The 14,565-nt window shown below is 52.1% G+C and overlaps 1 protein-coding gene across 24 annotated transcripts in view; it reads right to left on the minus strand.

Moving 5' to 3' along the window:
- AMDHD2 (amidohydrolase domain containing 2) overlaps nucleotides 1-14,565 on the minus strand; it is a 34,648-nt gene extending 20,083 nt beyond the window's left edge. For 12 of the 24 annotated variants that reach the window (XR_004499469.1, XR_004499466.1, XR_004499462.1 and 9 more), the window contains exons 1-12: nucleotides 14,154-14,541; nucleotides 13,426-13,562; nucleotides 12,609-12,748; nucleotides 12,209-12,263; nucleotides 11,580-11,792; nucleotides 10,458-10,546; nucleotides 9,383-9,527; nucleotides 9,033-9,140; nucleotides 8,273-8,341; nucleotides 7,732-7,833; nucleotides 1,770-1,901; nucleotides 902-1,584 (exon numbers count right to left, since the gene is read on the minus strand). Coding sequence is in view for 13 of the 24 variants with exons in the window: in XM_015642864.3 (XP_015498350.2) it covers nucleotides 902-1,584; nucleotides 1,770-1,901; nucleotides 7,732-7,833; nucleotides 8,273-8,341; nucleotides 9,033-9,140; nucleotides 9,383-9,527; nucleotides 10,458-10,546; nucleotides 11,580-11,792; nucleotides 12,209-12,263; nucleotides 12,609-12,748; nucleotides 13,426-13,562; nucleotides 14,154-14,236 (1,956 nt within the window). In the remaining 11 variants the exon portion in view is untranslated. Of the gene's footprint in view, nucleotides 1-901; nucleotides 1,585-1,769; nucleotides 1,902-4,357; nucleotides 4,452-5,127; nucleotides 5,310-5,695; nucleotides 7,364-7,731; nucleotides 7,834-8,272; nucleotides 8,342-9,032; nucleotides 9,141-9,382; nucleotides 9,528-10,457; nucleotides 10,600-11,579; nucleotides 11,793-12,208; nucleotides 12,264-12,608; nucleotides 12,749-13,230; nucleotides 13,563-14,153 lie in introns of those variants that run through there. The other 12 variants (XM_015642868.3, XM_033517981.1, XM_015642866.3 and 9 more) reach the window with 12 other exon arrangements.

Raw genomic sequence — 14,565 nt, forward strand, 5'->3', positions numbered from 1 at the left:
CTTAACTGTTATGTACATGTAAATACAAATGCCCTCACGCTGTCTCCTTTTACCTACTACAGCGTCCTTCCAAAGGACTGGAAGGACTTTACCTGACCTTCAACTCTTCCAATGTCTCTCAACAGTGTTTATTGGCAGGACTGCAGGTGAAGCAGACCTTTGGATGGCATGCTCCAGAGGCAGGTGAACACTCAGTGCAATTTCCTTGTAAAATATTAAGAAAAGGAAGGTTTTGTGCAATCTTGTATTACAGTATTGCTCAGCTGGCACTGTTAATAACACCTGCACCAGTGCTGGAAAGTAAAATAAAATGAAGACCTGGACCTTAGCAGAACAGAAAACCTCAGAGTGTGCCTTAATGTTGTGTTTACACATAACTTGCAACTTCAGTTGATTTCTGGGCCATGCCCTACAGAGGAACCCTCTTGGAAGCACCCTTGAGCTTTACCACAGGTCCTTGGCTACACCAAGTGGCAGTTCTGTCATGGCTTTGCTCGTTACACTACGAAAGCAATTCATCCTGCAACATGCAGACCAGAGCTACAGGGCCTGGCTCAGCATGCACAGGCACCAGCTTGGCACCAGCTGAAGACAGATACCTCCATTTCCTATTTTTATTTTAAAAAACATGGCATCCAGTTCCCCAGGATTAGCTGTCACAAGCCTAAATATGAAATCTTTCAGCACAAATTTGAAGGACCATTAATGTCCTTTGCGCTGGTTTGCTTTCTCAGCTGTGTAGCAGAGAAAGCAATCAGCTGCTAGAACATGTAAGCAGCAAGCACGGTCTTTCAGCTTCCATCTCAAGGCAGTATGCACATTGTTCATCTATGCAAAGAGATAAAATGTCTCTTTAGCTCAAGGGCTTAAAAATTATGGGATCCCACCAGTAATTAACTACCTGAGAGGTCTTCTCGTCCTGATGGGAAGTATTTGTATTTTGACAGCTGTTAGCTTCTGCCATTGCCTTCCTGTTGGTCTCAGTTTCTTCTGTTTTGTTTCTACTGACAGGTGGTTTTTGTTTCTTCTTTTTCTTCTTCTGGGCAGCTCCACCTCCTGTCGATTTCTCTGTCACTGCCTCATCTGCAGGGGCTGTCTCTGTTTCGGGGATCTTTGATGTGACATGGCTTCTATCCTCTTTGGATGCATTCCCAGTCACTTGAGTCACCTCAGGCTCCTGCAAGGCTGTAGCCTGTGGCAGAGCTGCTGATTCAGTAGGCAGTGAAGGATCTGCTACGTGCTCTGTATGTTGGCTTGCTGGAAGTAACTGAAGATGAGGACAGTCTTCATCTGTGATGGCAAAGTTGAAAGCAAACCTGGGTTCTTGCCCAGAGGCAGCAAACATCAAGGCTCCATTCCAGTTCTCCTGCTTGGTGGCTCTGACATTGTTTTGTACATGCTCAGCAACACTGTCACCAGGGTCAGCTTCTGGGTCAGTCTCAGAAAGTGTAAAATCAAACTGGAACCTGCTGCCAGATGATGTGAACAACTCTGGCTTTGCCTCAGGGGTTGGGTCAGACTGTTTCACACCATCTGTAGCCTGCCTCTTGCTTGGCTGTACTTGTACAACATCAGGGTTCATGCCTAGAAAAGACAAAGAATATTGTTTCAATAATGGTGTTCTCAGTGCACCAGTTTCCTGCCATGGGGGTGCCACTCTAGCTTCCACTCTAAGGCACTGCCCAGAGAGGTGACTCAATGCTGTAACCTAAGAAATCTACAGAAAAGAACCAAATCTCACCACCCCCCAAGGGACAGCTCAAGCTCACCTTTCTCTATACTCTTCTGACCCTCATCCATCTTGAGATGACAATCTCCAAACACATTGCTCACTTGTTGCTTCTCTGAAAGAGCAGTCTCAGGTGAACGCAGTACCTTGAAAATGTGTTGGGTCTCTTCTGCTGCACTCAGAAAACAAGAGAAACAAGAAACAGTTTACGGTGGGCCTTAAAATCCACACTGTGGTGTGCTGATAACTGACTCTTCTCTGAATATCCTCTGTGCTCATAGCACCCCTGACTAATCTATAACTAGCATTCAGTTGAAAGGGAACTCCATGTGCTTCTAGAAGCTCAAATACTGTGAGATGTTCCTACAGAGGGAAAAAAAAATCTTAAGTGCTTATCTTACACTGCAGCAAGTCCACTGCTCACGGCACAGATGCTACAGAGGGCTTAGCAATCTTTCCCTCAAGGTGAAGACAAATCCCAGAACCTAGCTCAGTGTCTCTTCTCTGGAAAACTGGAATGAATCTGAGTAGAAAGCATACCCTGGAAGGCAGGACTCTTGCTTGACTCTCTTACAAACCAGCCTGACTACAACAGGAATCCAAAGCTTTTGTGTTAAAACAAATTCTCCAAAAACCATAATTGTTCTGTGACAGTGGTCCCCACTACAATACAGTGTTGTAGTGTTTGCCTTACTTATTTTAGGCCACAGAACAATCTGAGAGTAGTACTGTGGAATGGGAACATCCTACCTCTCCGGCTGCAACGCCCAATCAGAGAAAGAACCTTTCCCTAACATCCAGCCTAATAATCACCCCCTAACATAGCTCCAGCCATTCCCTCAGGTCCTGCCCCTGTCACAGAGAACAGAGATTGGAGTTGCCCCACAGGAGGAGCTGCAGCCCTGGTGAGCTCTGTGCTCCATCTCCTCTTCTCCAGCTGAACAAACCAAGTGCCCTCAACTGCTCCTCCTATGGCTTCCCCTCAAGACCCTTCCCCATCCTCGTGTCCCTCCCCTGGACCTCTCTAACAGTTTTAGATCCTCCTTATATTGCGATGCCCCCAAGTACCCCCAGCACTTGAACTGAGGCTACCCCAGGGAAGGGCAGAGCAGAGTCGGACAATCCCCTCCCCATCTCGGCCAGTGATGCTGGGCTGGATGCACCCCTGACCCCTGTGGTGGGATAGAAGTGCGATGTACCTTCACAGCATCGGTGTGTCAGGGTCCTGAGCACATGTACCCTTATTTCAAGAGATTTGGCTAGCTGTAACCCAGTTACACAAGAGATAGAGAACGCTCCAGTGAGCTGCTCCCCTCCCTCACCTGGGAGCTACTCTAAGCTGAGTACCTCATGCATACAAGTGCTACAGCCAAATAACTCATTGATCCAGACCCTGAATTCCTGTTTAGGGCTTGAATGTGCCTCCTCACCAGACTTCTCCAGTGACTGTGACTTCAGGGAAAGCCTGGGTACCATCAGTAGCACCTGCTCAGCTCTCCTGGCTCATGTACGGTGCAAAAGGGCCCTGCTCCTGTTGGCCCATTCCTGTGCTCAGCTCCTGCCTCCCCTCCAGGAGCTGCCTTCCCTGCTGCTGGGCACTAGGGACCACCAGCAAGGAAATGTGTGTAACAAAACGGTCTGATCACAGAACAGGTTGGGCAGAAACTTTAAAGCTCATTCACCCATGCCATGGGCAGGGACACTTTCCACTATCCCACGTTACTCCAAGCTCCATCCAACCTGACCTTGGACACTTCCAGGGGTCCAGGGGCAGCCACAGTTTCTCTGGGCACTGTGTGCCAGGGCCTCCCCTCCTCCTCAGAGGGAACAATTGCTTCCTAGTATCTGATCTAAGCATAACCTTTGTCAGTGGGAAGCCGTTCCCCCTTGTCCTGTCACTCCAGACCCTTGTCCCAAGTCCCTCTCCAACTCTCCTGGAGCTCCTTTAGGCCCTGGAAGGGGCTTTGAGGTCTCCCCAGAGCCCTCTCTTCTCCAGGCTAAACAACCTCAACCCTCTCAGCCTTAATTCTTTTTGGAGCCTGATGCTCAAGATAAGGGTGTGGGCACCTATCAATTACCGCTCCATCCTCAGGTGCACCAGCAAACACTCATCTGAGCATCTTACACAGGGTTCACAGCCCTCTCCCAAGGTTAGGTACTGACCAGCAGCAGGATGTGTGTCTGCAGCTCTACAAATTGGACTGATGAGATCAAACTATGACCTTACAGGATTTTACCTTCTATGAAATTTTTCCCTGGAACAAGCTGCACAAAAATAAACCTACTGGTGTTTAAGGTCCAGACACACTGGCACAGTATTTCCTTAAGATGGAAAACAAAGGCAGAGCTGTAGCAGAACCAACCAAGCCATTACATGGGAAAACGAATACACAACGAAGAATACAGAAAACAGGGAGAACAAATACTAAATGAATGAAAGGCAAAACTGCTGCCAGAAACACAGTCCTTAAAGCCCAATGCTTTGTGTTGTTCTGTGTTTAGAAAAAATCCTAAATAACACAAGAACAGGGAACATAAAGGAGAGAAAAACCAGAAAAACACCCAGATCTGCGAAATCACACCCAAGACCAGAATATGGGGGGTGTGGGATGGGAAAGAGGAACATACCTCTTTTGGGGTGTGGAGTGAGGTGGAGATCTGCCTCCAGTTGTGAAATGCACCACTCCAGCTCCTCCTGGAACACACCTTGGGAAGCCTTAGACTTTGTGTGGAGAAGGCAGAATGTTTAGAAGCACAAATCTCTCATCTCCAATACTGACTCCAAAACTGAGTTTTCTGAGGCCTTCTCTCACAAGAGATCAGGCTTTACACTGGATGTGTGCTGTGTAACAGTTAATTTATACCATAAATCAACACAGCACAGGGGAACATGTGTCCTGTGTGGAGAACACCAAATGAGCCCTCTGCATTACAAAAATTACAGCTCTTAGCATTACTGGCAAGCCAGGACTTCCCACAGTTTTATTTTTTTTTCATATTTTTCTCTACCCCTCCCTTTTTAAAAGCCCCAAATGGAAGAGTTCTCATTTTTCCTGAAGCTTAGGCAATGGCATAATGTCTCCAAAACAGAAAATTTCCCTTTAGCATAGCTCTGGCAACACAGAGAATTTATCTTTAGGCTAAATACAAGCCCTTGAGCCCCATGTACTGTACTTCTACGCTGGCTGCCTCCTGCTAAACAGGTGAACTTAAGGTTTACAGCCCCCCTGAGGACAAGACACACTAAAACACTGGGAACGAAAAGAACGTTCAGGATAAGGAGATCAGCAGGGATTGAGAAAGGCACCAGCGCTGGGAAGGCCTTTAGGGATAACCTGCGAGATCTGGGCCCGGCGCGATGAGAGGGGGTCGGTGCGGGTCGAGCAGCAGAGCCTTACCCGCTCCAGGCCGAACTCCCGCGCCGCCGCCGCAGGAAACGGCTCCACCTCACCGCCCACCTCCGGTCACGGGCCTCGTGTGGGCTCCGGGAGCAGCCCCGCCCAGGCCGGGCCAGCACCGCCAACTGGAGCTCGGGGCCTGCTCGGGGCCTCCCCGGTACCCCCCGGAACCTCCGCGCGGCCTCCCCCCCGCCGCCGGCCGGTGTGCGCCGCCCTCAGCGCTCCGGGTGGCCGGGCCGGGCCGGGGTGCGCCGCCCTCAGCGCTCCGGCCGCGTCCCGCGCTGCCGTTCCGCCCGAGAGCGGGCGGAGACCTCGGAACCCACTTTGGGAGCACATTTGTGAATCCTGCTCCTCCCTCCTGCTCCCCTGAGCCCCCTGAGGACCTGCCCGACACACATGTGCCCACGACCGGGCCGGGCCGCGGGTACCCGGCGGCGCCGCCTTTCCTGGGCCAAATCCCCGCAGGAGCTTCCGCACCAGCCCTGGCCCCTCACATGACAGCCTGACACAAGCCACGCCAGCACGCACCACCATGGGCAGACAAAAAAGGTTAATACACGCCTACAGGTACTGTCTAATCCCATTTCTATTTTAGGTTTCCTTTTGATTATTTAATTTTGTAAATAAAAATCTAGACACCTTGTTTCACGGGCATTTTTTCCCCCCTTGGATTGTTTCCAACAACAGCCAGAAGATCCCCATGAGGTCAGTACTGCAGCAGCACAGCGAGTCACAGCACAGAATTTTGTGTCTCTCAAATACTTCAAACCATGGAGGTTATAATTTCTCTTGACATTGACAGCTGATGTTAGAAATTCTCCAAGGCTGACAGAAGGGCTCTAAAGTGCTGGGAAAGCACTTCCAAATGTTGCTGGTAAAGATTATAAAATGGTACTGAAAAAATCAGTACACTTTTGCCAATTGCAACCAGACTTCAGTCTGCCTTACAGTCTCCACCCTCGCTGAGACTTAGCCGTTGTCTGAGCCCTCCCTTCATTACAAAAACCACCTCAGTGGTTTGAGCCTTTTCCAAGGTTGTCTTGAGACTTTATCTCGAGGCTTATGGTTGAGTCAGGTCGAAATCAGCATCAGTCCTCACATATGTCCATGTGTCAGAAAAAAGTCTGACAGTCAAGTATTGGAGAAGATAATGAGCACAAAATAAAGAGCTATCGTATCTATCTTGAAAGGCCAGAATCCCACCGCAGTTTTCCTCTCCCTCAGTACCTGAGCTGGACTGAGGGCTCATGAGCCTGTCACCACCAGTCTGGATGCATCCCCTAAAGCAAAAGCTCCCCATGCACGGCCTAAGGAATGCACAAACCCATCAGGTAATGCAAAGGCTCTTCTTGGTATGGCTGGCACAGCCTGCAGAACCCATCCAGACAGAGCAAGGAGTGAAAGGAACATTGTTTTATGTGGCAGGACGCTGTTCATATCTCCAGCTCTGTGGACTCAATGCCCATGCAGGGAAAAGGCACAAAGGACCAGTGCTGCCTTGGTATTCCTGGGTTTGATCTCTGCCCTGAGGATTCAGCCCCACAAGGACACCGAGTCAGCAAGCTGTGGCAGCCTTGCTCTGAGGACACACAACAGAAGGGCTGTCGGGAGATCTGAATGTGATCCTCAGCTCCTGCTGATACAACAGAAACCTTGTCACGAGAAGAGCTGTGAGCTGAGCTGGTGGAAGCTGATGTCTAACAAGTCATGGCTTCCTGGGAGCAAAGCAAACAACAGGCAGAGGAATGGGAATGGCTTGAACCTGCCTCAGGTGCAGAGCAGGTTAGTGTGTGCTGTATAAACCATGCAAAGGCTGGGACAGTTCCTCACTGCTGTCAGATGGTGGCAGGAGCACCTGTCTGGTGGCAGGACAGCTGTGCAGTCCTGTAGGTCACTCCAGGACTGGCATTCCTTGCCAGCACAAAGCTGCCTTCTTTCCCCATGCCACCAACTGAGCACCAACAAATTCGTGACAGGCATGGCTGTAACTGGAAGCTGGAAAATGCAACTCTTTGGTATGAGGCTCCTTTGATGGAGTTGCAGTAAGGAATTGGGAGGAAAAAAAACAAAAGAGAGAAGTGGAGTGGTTGCCAGAGCTGCTAACCACAGTGCCAGGGAGCCTTGGAGGGCACTGGGACAGCCCAGCGTCACATGCCCGACACATCCTGTCGCCAGACTTCCTCACCGGCAATGTATGTGGCTTGCACATATAGGCTGTCATTCAGCATTAGGAAATCTGTGTTAGACAAGAGAGAAAGAAAGCAGCTGTCAGAATGGAGCTGCTGGAGGGGGCTGGGGAGAGCTGACCTCAGTAGGGAAGGGCTTCTCCCCACCCTAGGATGGCACTGCAGTGCAATCCTGGCAATGGCAGCTCTGCTTTTTGCTTGGCTGAGATGTGGGGGGCACTCCAAAGGGTTTCCCAAACACCACCAGCATCCAAGGGAAAATCCTCTGGAGCAAAAGCCCAGGTGGAGCAAGTCACCCTGCAGCTCCCACTGAAATGGGATGAGCATGTGCTTACAGCAGCCCCTGCTTTACTCCAGCACTTATGAGCTCTGACACCATTGTCTCCATAACCAGTACATGCTGTGCCCACACCAGTACCTGCATCGGAGTCATAATTCAGTGTCCCCTTTTTATGTTCAATCCCCAGGAGCTGAGCAGGATGCAGAGATGCCGCCTCCAACGCGGTCTCTGCCGAGCACCCTTGGACAGAGAATTGGGGAGACGTTAGGGCAGCCAGAGCCCCATTGCCAGAGCAGCCCAAATCCCCCGGGACAAGGCAACTGTCAACCAGGCAGTGACAGACCCTAGCTGGAACACCCTCAGCACAGCCAGCTGGAGCTGGGAATGGAAATGTCCCTACAGGAGAGAGCAGGCATAGGAAGACTGAATACATAGGGTATGGAGAAGAGAAAAACATTCACTTTAGTGAGGAAGAAGCAGGAGAGTTCACCTCTCATTAATTCTATGGGTTAAAATGAAACTTCCCCTAAAGAAGGGCCTCATCTGAGGGCACTGATCCCAGCCCCTGCCTTGCTTCAGGTGAGAGCGAAAGTTCCTGTTGGAATGGACACATGGCAAAAGCAAGACCTCCTCTCATGTCAACACAAGGAGTAGCAGCTTGTGGACAAGGCTCTCTTACCTGTGGCTTCTTGGAAGTGTCGCACGCAGGTGTCCATGGTCGCCACACTGCCACTCAGGGTCTTTGTGCCTGGGCAAGAAACAGGATGGCACTGAGCAGTGCCCATAGATCACAGCAAGAAGCAGGGCACTAGGGAAGCATAATGGGACCAGAAGTGCAGAAGTCCTGGGTGGCAGGAGGAGCAAGCTGAAGGGCCTGCAGGCACTTCTTGCTGGAGGACAGGAAGAAGTACGTGGGTGTAACCCCCAGCTCCACTATCAGACCAGCTGGACTGGGTGAAACCAGCTCACAATACAGGCATCTGCTACCAGAGGATGGGAATGGAGAAAGGAATGCTCCCTCTCTGAAATACCTTTCCAGTCGTCATCTGCTTGGGAATTTGAAACTAAGGTGATTTAGCTAGCAAGAAGTGGTAGTGTTATAATAAAGAAAAGGGACAATAAATATCTCTACGATTTCTCTGTCCTTACTGACACCCTGAACCTCTGGCACCCTTGACACTGGGCAATGAGGCTTTCAAAAGTGTTGCAGACAGCTACAGCTGGACAGATTCCTCCACAAGGGTGGCACACATCTCTTTACCAGGAGTTTCAATATCCCTATGGCCAAGTCACTGCAGATCCACCAGGCATGAAAACCCAAGAGAACAGCACAAATGCTGCCACACGCCAACGGGGACAGCAAGGTATGCTCAGCTCCTCAGAAATTGAGCCAGTGGCAGCACTGTCCCCAGCTCTTCAGCAATAGGGACAGCACTTGCCTGCGATGTAGGTGTTCAGCCCATCGATCTCCACCACCTGCTGACCCAGCGTGTGCCGACCTGGTGCCAGCCCCATGCCAGCCATCGCATCTGTCACCAGCACCAGCCCTGCAGAACACAAGGAAAGGGGCCCTGTCAACGCTGCATCTGATTTTGCTGAGGCTCCAAGTGCTGTGCCCTGTTGACCCTACCAGAGAGAGACCACATGTCTCCACCCACCTCCCACCAAAGCAAGAGGACTGAGGGATCAGCACGTGTGGCTGTGACCTTCCAGACAGCAAGGGCAGCATGAATGTCTTTTGGGAGATGGTGCAGTGGCTGGTGACACTGTGGGGACTGCCATAGCTCACCTTTGGGGTGGGCTCGGTGAGCGATGCGCAGGGCAGCGGGGTTGGTGTGGATGCCATCAGAAATCATGCCATAGAAGACCCTCCGCCCAGCAGGAATCTTGTCACTTGTCAGCAGCCCCACAATTCCAGGGTCACGGTGGTGGAACTGCTCAAGGGGAGAGAGGTGACAAGCTGTGGAGGATCAGGATGCACTGGCTGCAGGGGATGCAGCTGCCGTCTCTATCACACAGTGCCTAGCAGCTTTACCAGCCAAACCTGGGCATTGCTTCCCATCACAGAATGGTTTGCAAGGGACCATAAATTACCTTGTCCCAACCCCTGCCATGGGTAGTGACACCTTCCACTATCCCAGCGTGCTCCAATCCCCATTCAACTGACCTTGAATGCTTCCAGGGATGGGACAGCCACCGCTCCTCTAGGCAACCTGTGCTAGGTTCTCAGTACTCTCACAGCCAAGAATTTCTTCCCAGTATTCCAACTAACCCTGCCCTCCAGCAGTGAGAAGACATTCTTCCTTGTCCTGCCACTTTAGGCCCTTGTCCAAAGAATTTCTCCAGCTCTCCTGGAGCCCCTTTAGGCTCTGAGGTCTCCCTGGAGCCTTCTCTTCTCCAGGTGAGCACCCCCAGCTCTCCCAGCCTGGCTCCAGAGCAGAGGGGCTTCAGCCCTTGGAGGAATTCCTCTATATTCTCTCCAGAAGCTCCACCTCCTTCTGATGTTTGCCCTAGGGCTGGAAGCAGCTCTGCAGGTGGGGTCTCACTTGAGTGGGGCAAAACCCTCCCCTACCCTGCTGCCGACACACAGGAGGGGGTCTGGGTGCACACAGCAAGGGCATGTTCAACTCTCACCCACCAACACTTCCTAGTCCTTCTGGGAGATGAACTCCAAAAGTTCTGCTACAGCCTTGAATCTCAGATCCAGCAGTAGGAATGTGAAGCCAAAAAGGAGGATGTTCAATGGGAAAACCTCATTGCTAAGCATGGTACAAAACCAGCTGGGGAGAACACAGACCCATGGGGAGTGGGAGAGAAAGCCCAAAAGCAGCCTTGGAGCAGGGCAGGTGCCTCTGGGGACTCACCGGCAGCATGGCATTGAAGAGGTGAGTGATGAAGGTTGCTCCGTGCTGCACAGCCTCCTCGGCCTGGGACAGATTAGCCACTGAGTGACCTGGGAACACAGACCAATGCCTGATTCCTCTGCCCATCTCTCCACTGATTTCTCTACAGAAGCAAAGACACGCCATCACTGGACTATGCTCTAATGCCACCCTGGCCTGAGCTCTGAGGTGCAGCCTTGACACAGATTTGTCTGATCATGACCTGGGGGGGACTCTGGGGGTGGGTGTTTCATCTGAACTCCTTCAGTGTTCACATCACAGCTGTCACAAATGCTATCTTGCTCACAGCATGTTGTTTTCAGGCTGGGTTTGAGGTCCAATGACAGACTTTGCTGGACTCAGAAACTTAAATGTTTTGTAGAGAGGTATCAGAGGATACCCTCACAACAGTGGGGACTTTGCCAGGTAAGCATATGGGAATTAAACTATCCAGAAATAAACTGTTTCCCCAACAGGACAGCAGCTCTGTGGGCTAACCTTGTCTTTCTGGAGTTCTTTATCTGTGAGATAAGAGATAGTCTGTTGTATGAAAGCCCTTGTCACTTGAGGTTTAATTTCACCCTCAATAACTTCCCCACACTTTTTTTTTTTTTAATAAAAAAAGACTTCTTCAGTGATCTGAGACAAAGAAGAGTTTGTGAAGCAAAGGAAAAGAAAAACACAGCCAGTTTTAAGTCAGAGGCCAGACAGATGTTGGAGGGAGAAGTTCCTAAAGCACTTCCAGTTGAAAAACAGAGTTATCAAACTAACAGTAACCTTTGGAAAATTTTTCACCTGTGGAACTTCAGAGTTTGAACCCTTCCACATCATCAAGCATCCAACTAAGACTGCCATTCTTCCCTGTATTAGAACAGCACCTTGTGTTTACTGCAGGGGCTCCTCAGTCAATACAAACTTTGGCCCTTGCCATGACAGATTGACAGCATTGAGGTCCCCATTTGTGACAGGTCTGTCATCTCCATACAGGCCAGGCAAAAGAGAATCCCACACCGTCCAGTTGGACTAGGACACTGTTAGAGATACCACAGCCCCAGTGGAGGGGTCGCCAGAGGCCCCCTAAGACCTGGGTGCCCCAGCCCTTACCCAGGGAGACGCAGATACCCCTCTTGGTGAGCTCCCGGATCACCTCACTGCTCCTCTTCATTTCAGGGGCCAGGGTCACTATCTGGACACAGTCCAGGGAGCCGTAGGTAGCAAGCAGGTCCTGGAAGGCACCTGCCTCAAAGGTGCGGAGGCAGTGCTCTGGGTGGGCACCCTTCTTCTCCTTGCTGATGAATGGCCCTTCCAGGTGGGCTCCTGTCCAAACAGGAACAAAGAACCATGACCCTTCCTCTTCCTGACAAGGACCAAGAAACCTGCTATTGTCTACTCTGCTCCAGTTACACTCTTGCCACTTTTCTGCAGCAAAACACATGGCTCAGGCAACTGTGAGCTCAGCACAGTGAGGATGCAGTGCTAGCCCCTGGCCAAGTCAAGATACCCTACTGCCATTGCCCCAGGAGCCCTCAATGGAGCTGGAGCAGTGTGTGTACAATGACAGAAAGTACAGCAAAGGCCAGGCACAGCCTGAGGGACAAGGTCTGTGCCCCCCTGTGCATCCCTCCCACTGAAAGTTCCAGCCCCTGTCTGTGCTCTGTAACCTCTTTCACTTCAACTGTGAACAAGATAATTTCCGACAAACAGTAGTACCACAGAGGGACAAATCCACTTACCCAGGATTCCTGCTCCATGGCCTCCACCGTTTCTTACACTGATCTGAGGGAGAACCTAGAGAAAGGGGTTTGTCAGAAATAGCAACCCAGACACAGCCCCCCAGTCTGCCAAATCAGACCCAAATGTCAGGCCCGCAGGGAGATTTGTAGATGGAGCACTTGGGACCATCACAGCCCACAAAGGAAAAGCTATGTCCAAGCCTTGGAACACAGAGCTCACTCGGGAGACATGGCTGTCTCAGCATTGTAAAGGCTGAGGGCAAGAAACCCAGGGTAGAGTCCAGCTCCTCATGCCGACAGCTTTTCTGTCCTGGGCTATCCCAGGGCTGGCCCACCCTCCTTCTGATACCAACCTCAATCCCTGATCACCCTGCAGATGGGAGGGGAGAAGACCCCTTACCTGGTGGTACACAGATGGAGGAGAGGTCACCAGGGTGGGACAGAAAGAGGTCACTCCATGGGAAAGGATTTTCTGGCTGACCAGGTCAATACCTGATTTGAAGTCATCTGTTGCCAGAGAGAAGTCCACCCCAAAGCCTCCTGCACCACAAACAAAACAGGAGTGAAAACTGCAGCTTCCCCAGTGGGTGTGTTCCATCCAGGAACACCAAAGAAAGACTTTGTGCGACTGGAGGGAAATGTTCCATTTGTAGGGTGCTGACACAGAGGGCTCCACCAGCACTTCTGTCCTACATTCCAAGGTTCCACAAGTACAAATCTCACCATCACTGCCACCCTGAAGTGCTCTTCCCCACAGCATCCCAGTGTTCTGCAAGCACAACCTTTTTATTTTGATGCAGGGCAAAATGTTACAATTCCCAGCTGAAAAGGGATCTGACTTCCAACTTTAGCTACCATAGAACAAGCCCCTATTTCCTTCTGAAGAGAGCTATTGCAGTTAATTGTTATTGTTCCCTTGGGAAGTCTTGCCCTCTCCTCCCACATCCTGGAAAGGGTAGGGCAGGCATCCTGCCAGCACAGGATAAAATATAGATAAAAATTAGTTCAGTGGAAACTCTCACCTGGCCAAAGGGGATCACTTGCACGACAGCAGCAACCACAGGCAAAGTTGCTCTTTGCCATTGGTTGGGTGACTCACACCTGCCTTGAGCAGCTGAAACATGGTCATGGGCAGGACACCTGCAGTGGGGCTGGGGGTCAGGGATGGAAAAACCCGGGACACCCCCAGTCCGTGAGTGCATGTAGCTTCACTGTACCATTGATCTGGACATCGATGAAACCTGGGGCGATGATGCTGTCCTTGCAGTCCAGCTGGACATCAGCAGAGCCTTTCTCATCAAAGAAGAGTTTCTCTGGGTTGAGGATCTTCCCCTCTCGTACCCACAGGTCCTCCCTGGAGGGACAGTCACACACACCAAGCTCTGGTGCCATCTGCAGCACCTGGAGCAGATTGCCGTGCCCCAGTGACAGTGATCCTGGGCAGAGTGGATCCCACCAGCACCTCCTGCCAGGGCCTCTGCGATGTCTGCCATAGCACAGCTGCTCTTCGGGACACGGCGACCCTCTCTGCCTGGCTCTACAAAACTCATGGGAACGGGATTTTCATGGGCTGCCCCTCAAAGGTGGTGGTGATGATAGCCAAAGCGCCAGAGAGCTGGCAGAGAGACAAAACGGCAGGGACCGTGCACCACACCCGTCCCATCTTCCCTCCAAAACCTGGCAAAGGTGACACGGGATGGTGGGAGCGCGGCGGGGTGAGAACCGACAGTGCACAGGGGGAACTGGAGCCCGTCCCACGGCACTGCAGGTGTCAGGTCAGCCCGTCTGGGAACCCCCACACCCTTCGTACCCCCGCAGCCTTGGTGCCCACGGACGATATCCCCGGACATATCCCCGGACAGCCCTGGTACCGCCAGACATCACGGTACCCCCAACAGCCCTGGTACCCCCAGGCACTCCGCTAGCGCCGGTACCCCCGCCTCACCTCTGGAGCTGGTGGTCCCTCAGGATGCGGCAGTTGGTGAACTGGACAATGGGCGCGTCCGAGACGGATTTGTTGGACGGCATCGCGGGGCAGCGGGAGCCGCGGGAACCGCGAACCCCGCGGTGGCCGGCGCAGAGGGCGGGAAGCGGGCGTGGCGAAGCAAGGCCAGGCCGCGGCTCCGGTGCGAGCCGCTGCCGCGGGACTGGGTAGCCGGTGAGGGGCGGAGGCACCGAAGCACCGCCCCGGGGGCAGGCGGAGGGTGAGCTTCCTCCGGTGCCCAGCGCTCTGAGCCAACGCTGTAAGAAACAAGCCCCGCGGGGCCGTGCGACCGAGCCCCACTGCTGTGCCCGATGAGCGCCGAGTCCGGGGCGCTGTCCCCACTCCGGGGGCACCGGGACCCGGGGGCGGGGCC

Source organism: Parus major, chromosome 14 (assembly GCF_001522545.3).
Source record: "Parus major isolate Abel chromosome 14, Parus_major1.1, whole genome shotgun sequence".
Taxonomy (NCBI): Eukaryota; Metazoa; Chordata; class Aves; order Passeriformes; family Paridae; genus Parus; species Parus major.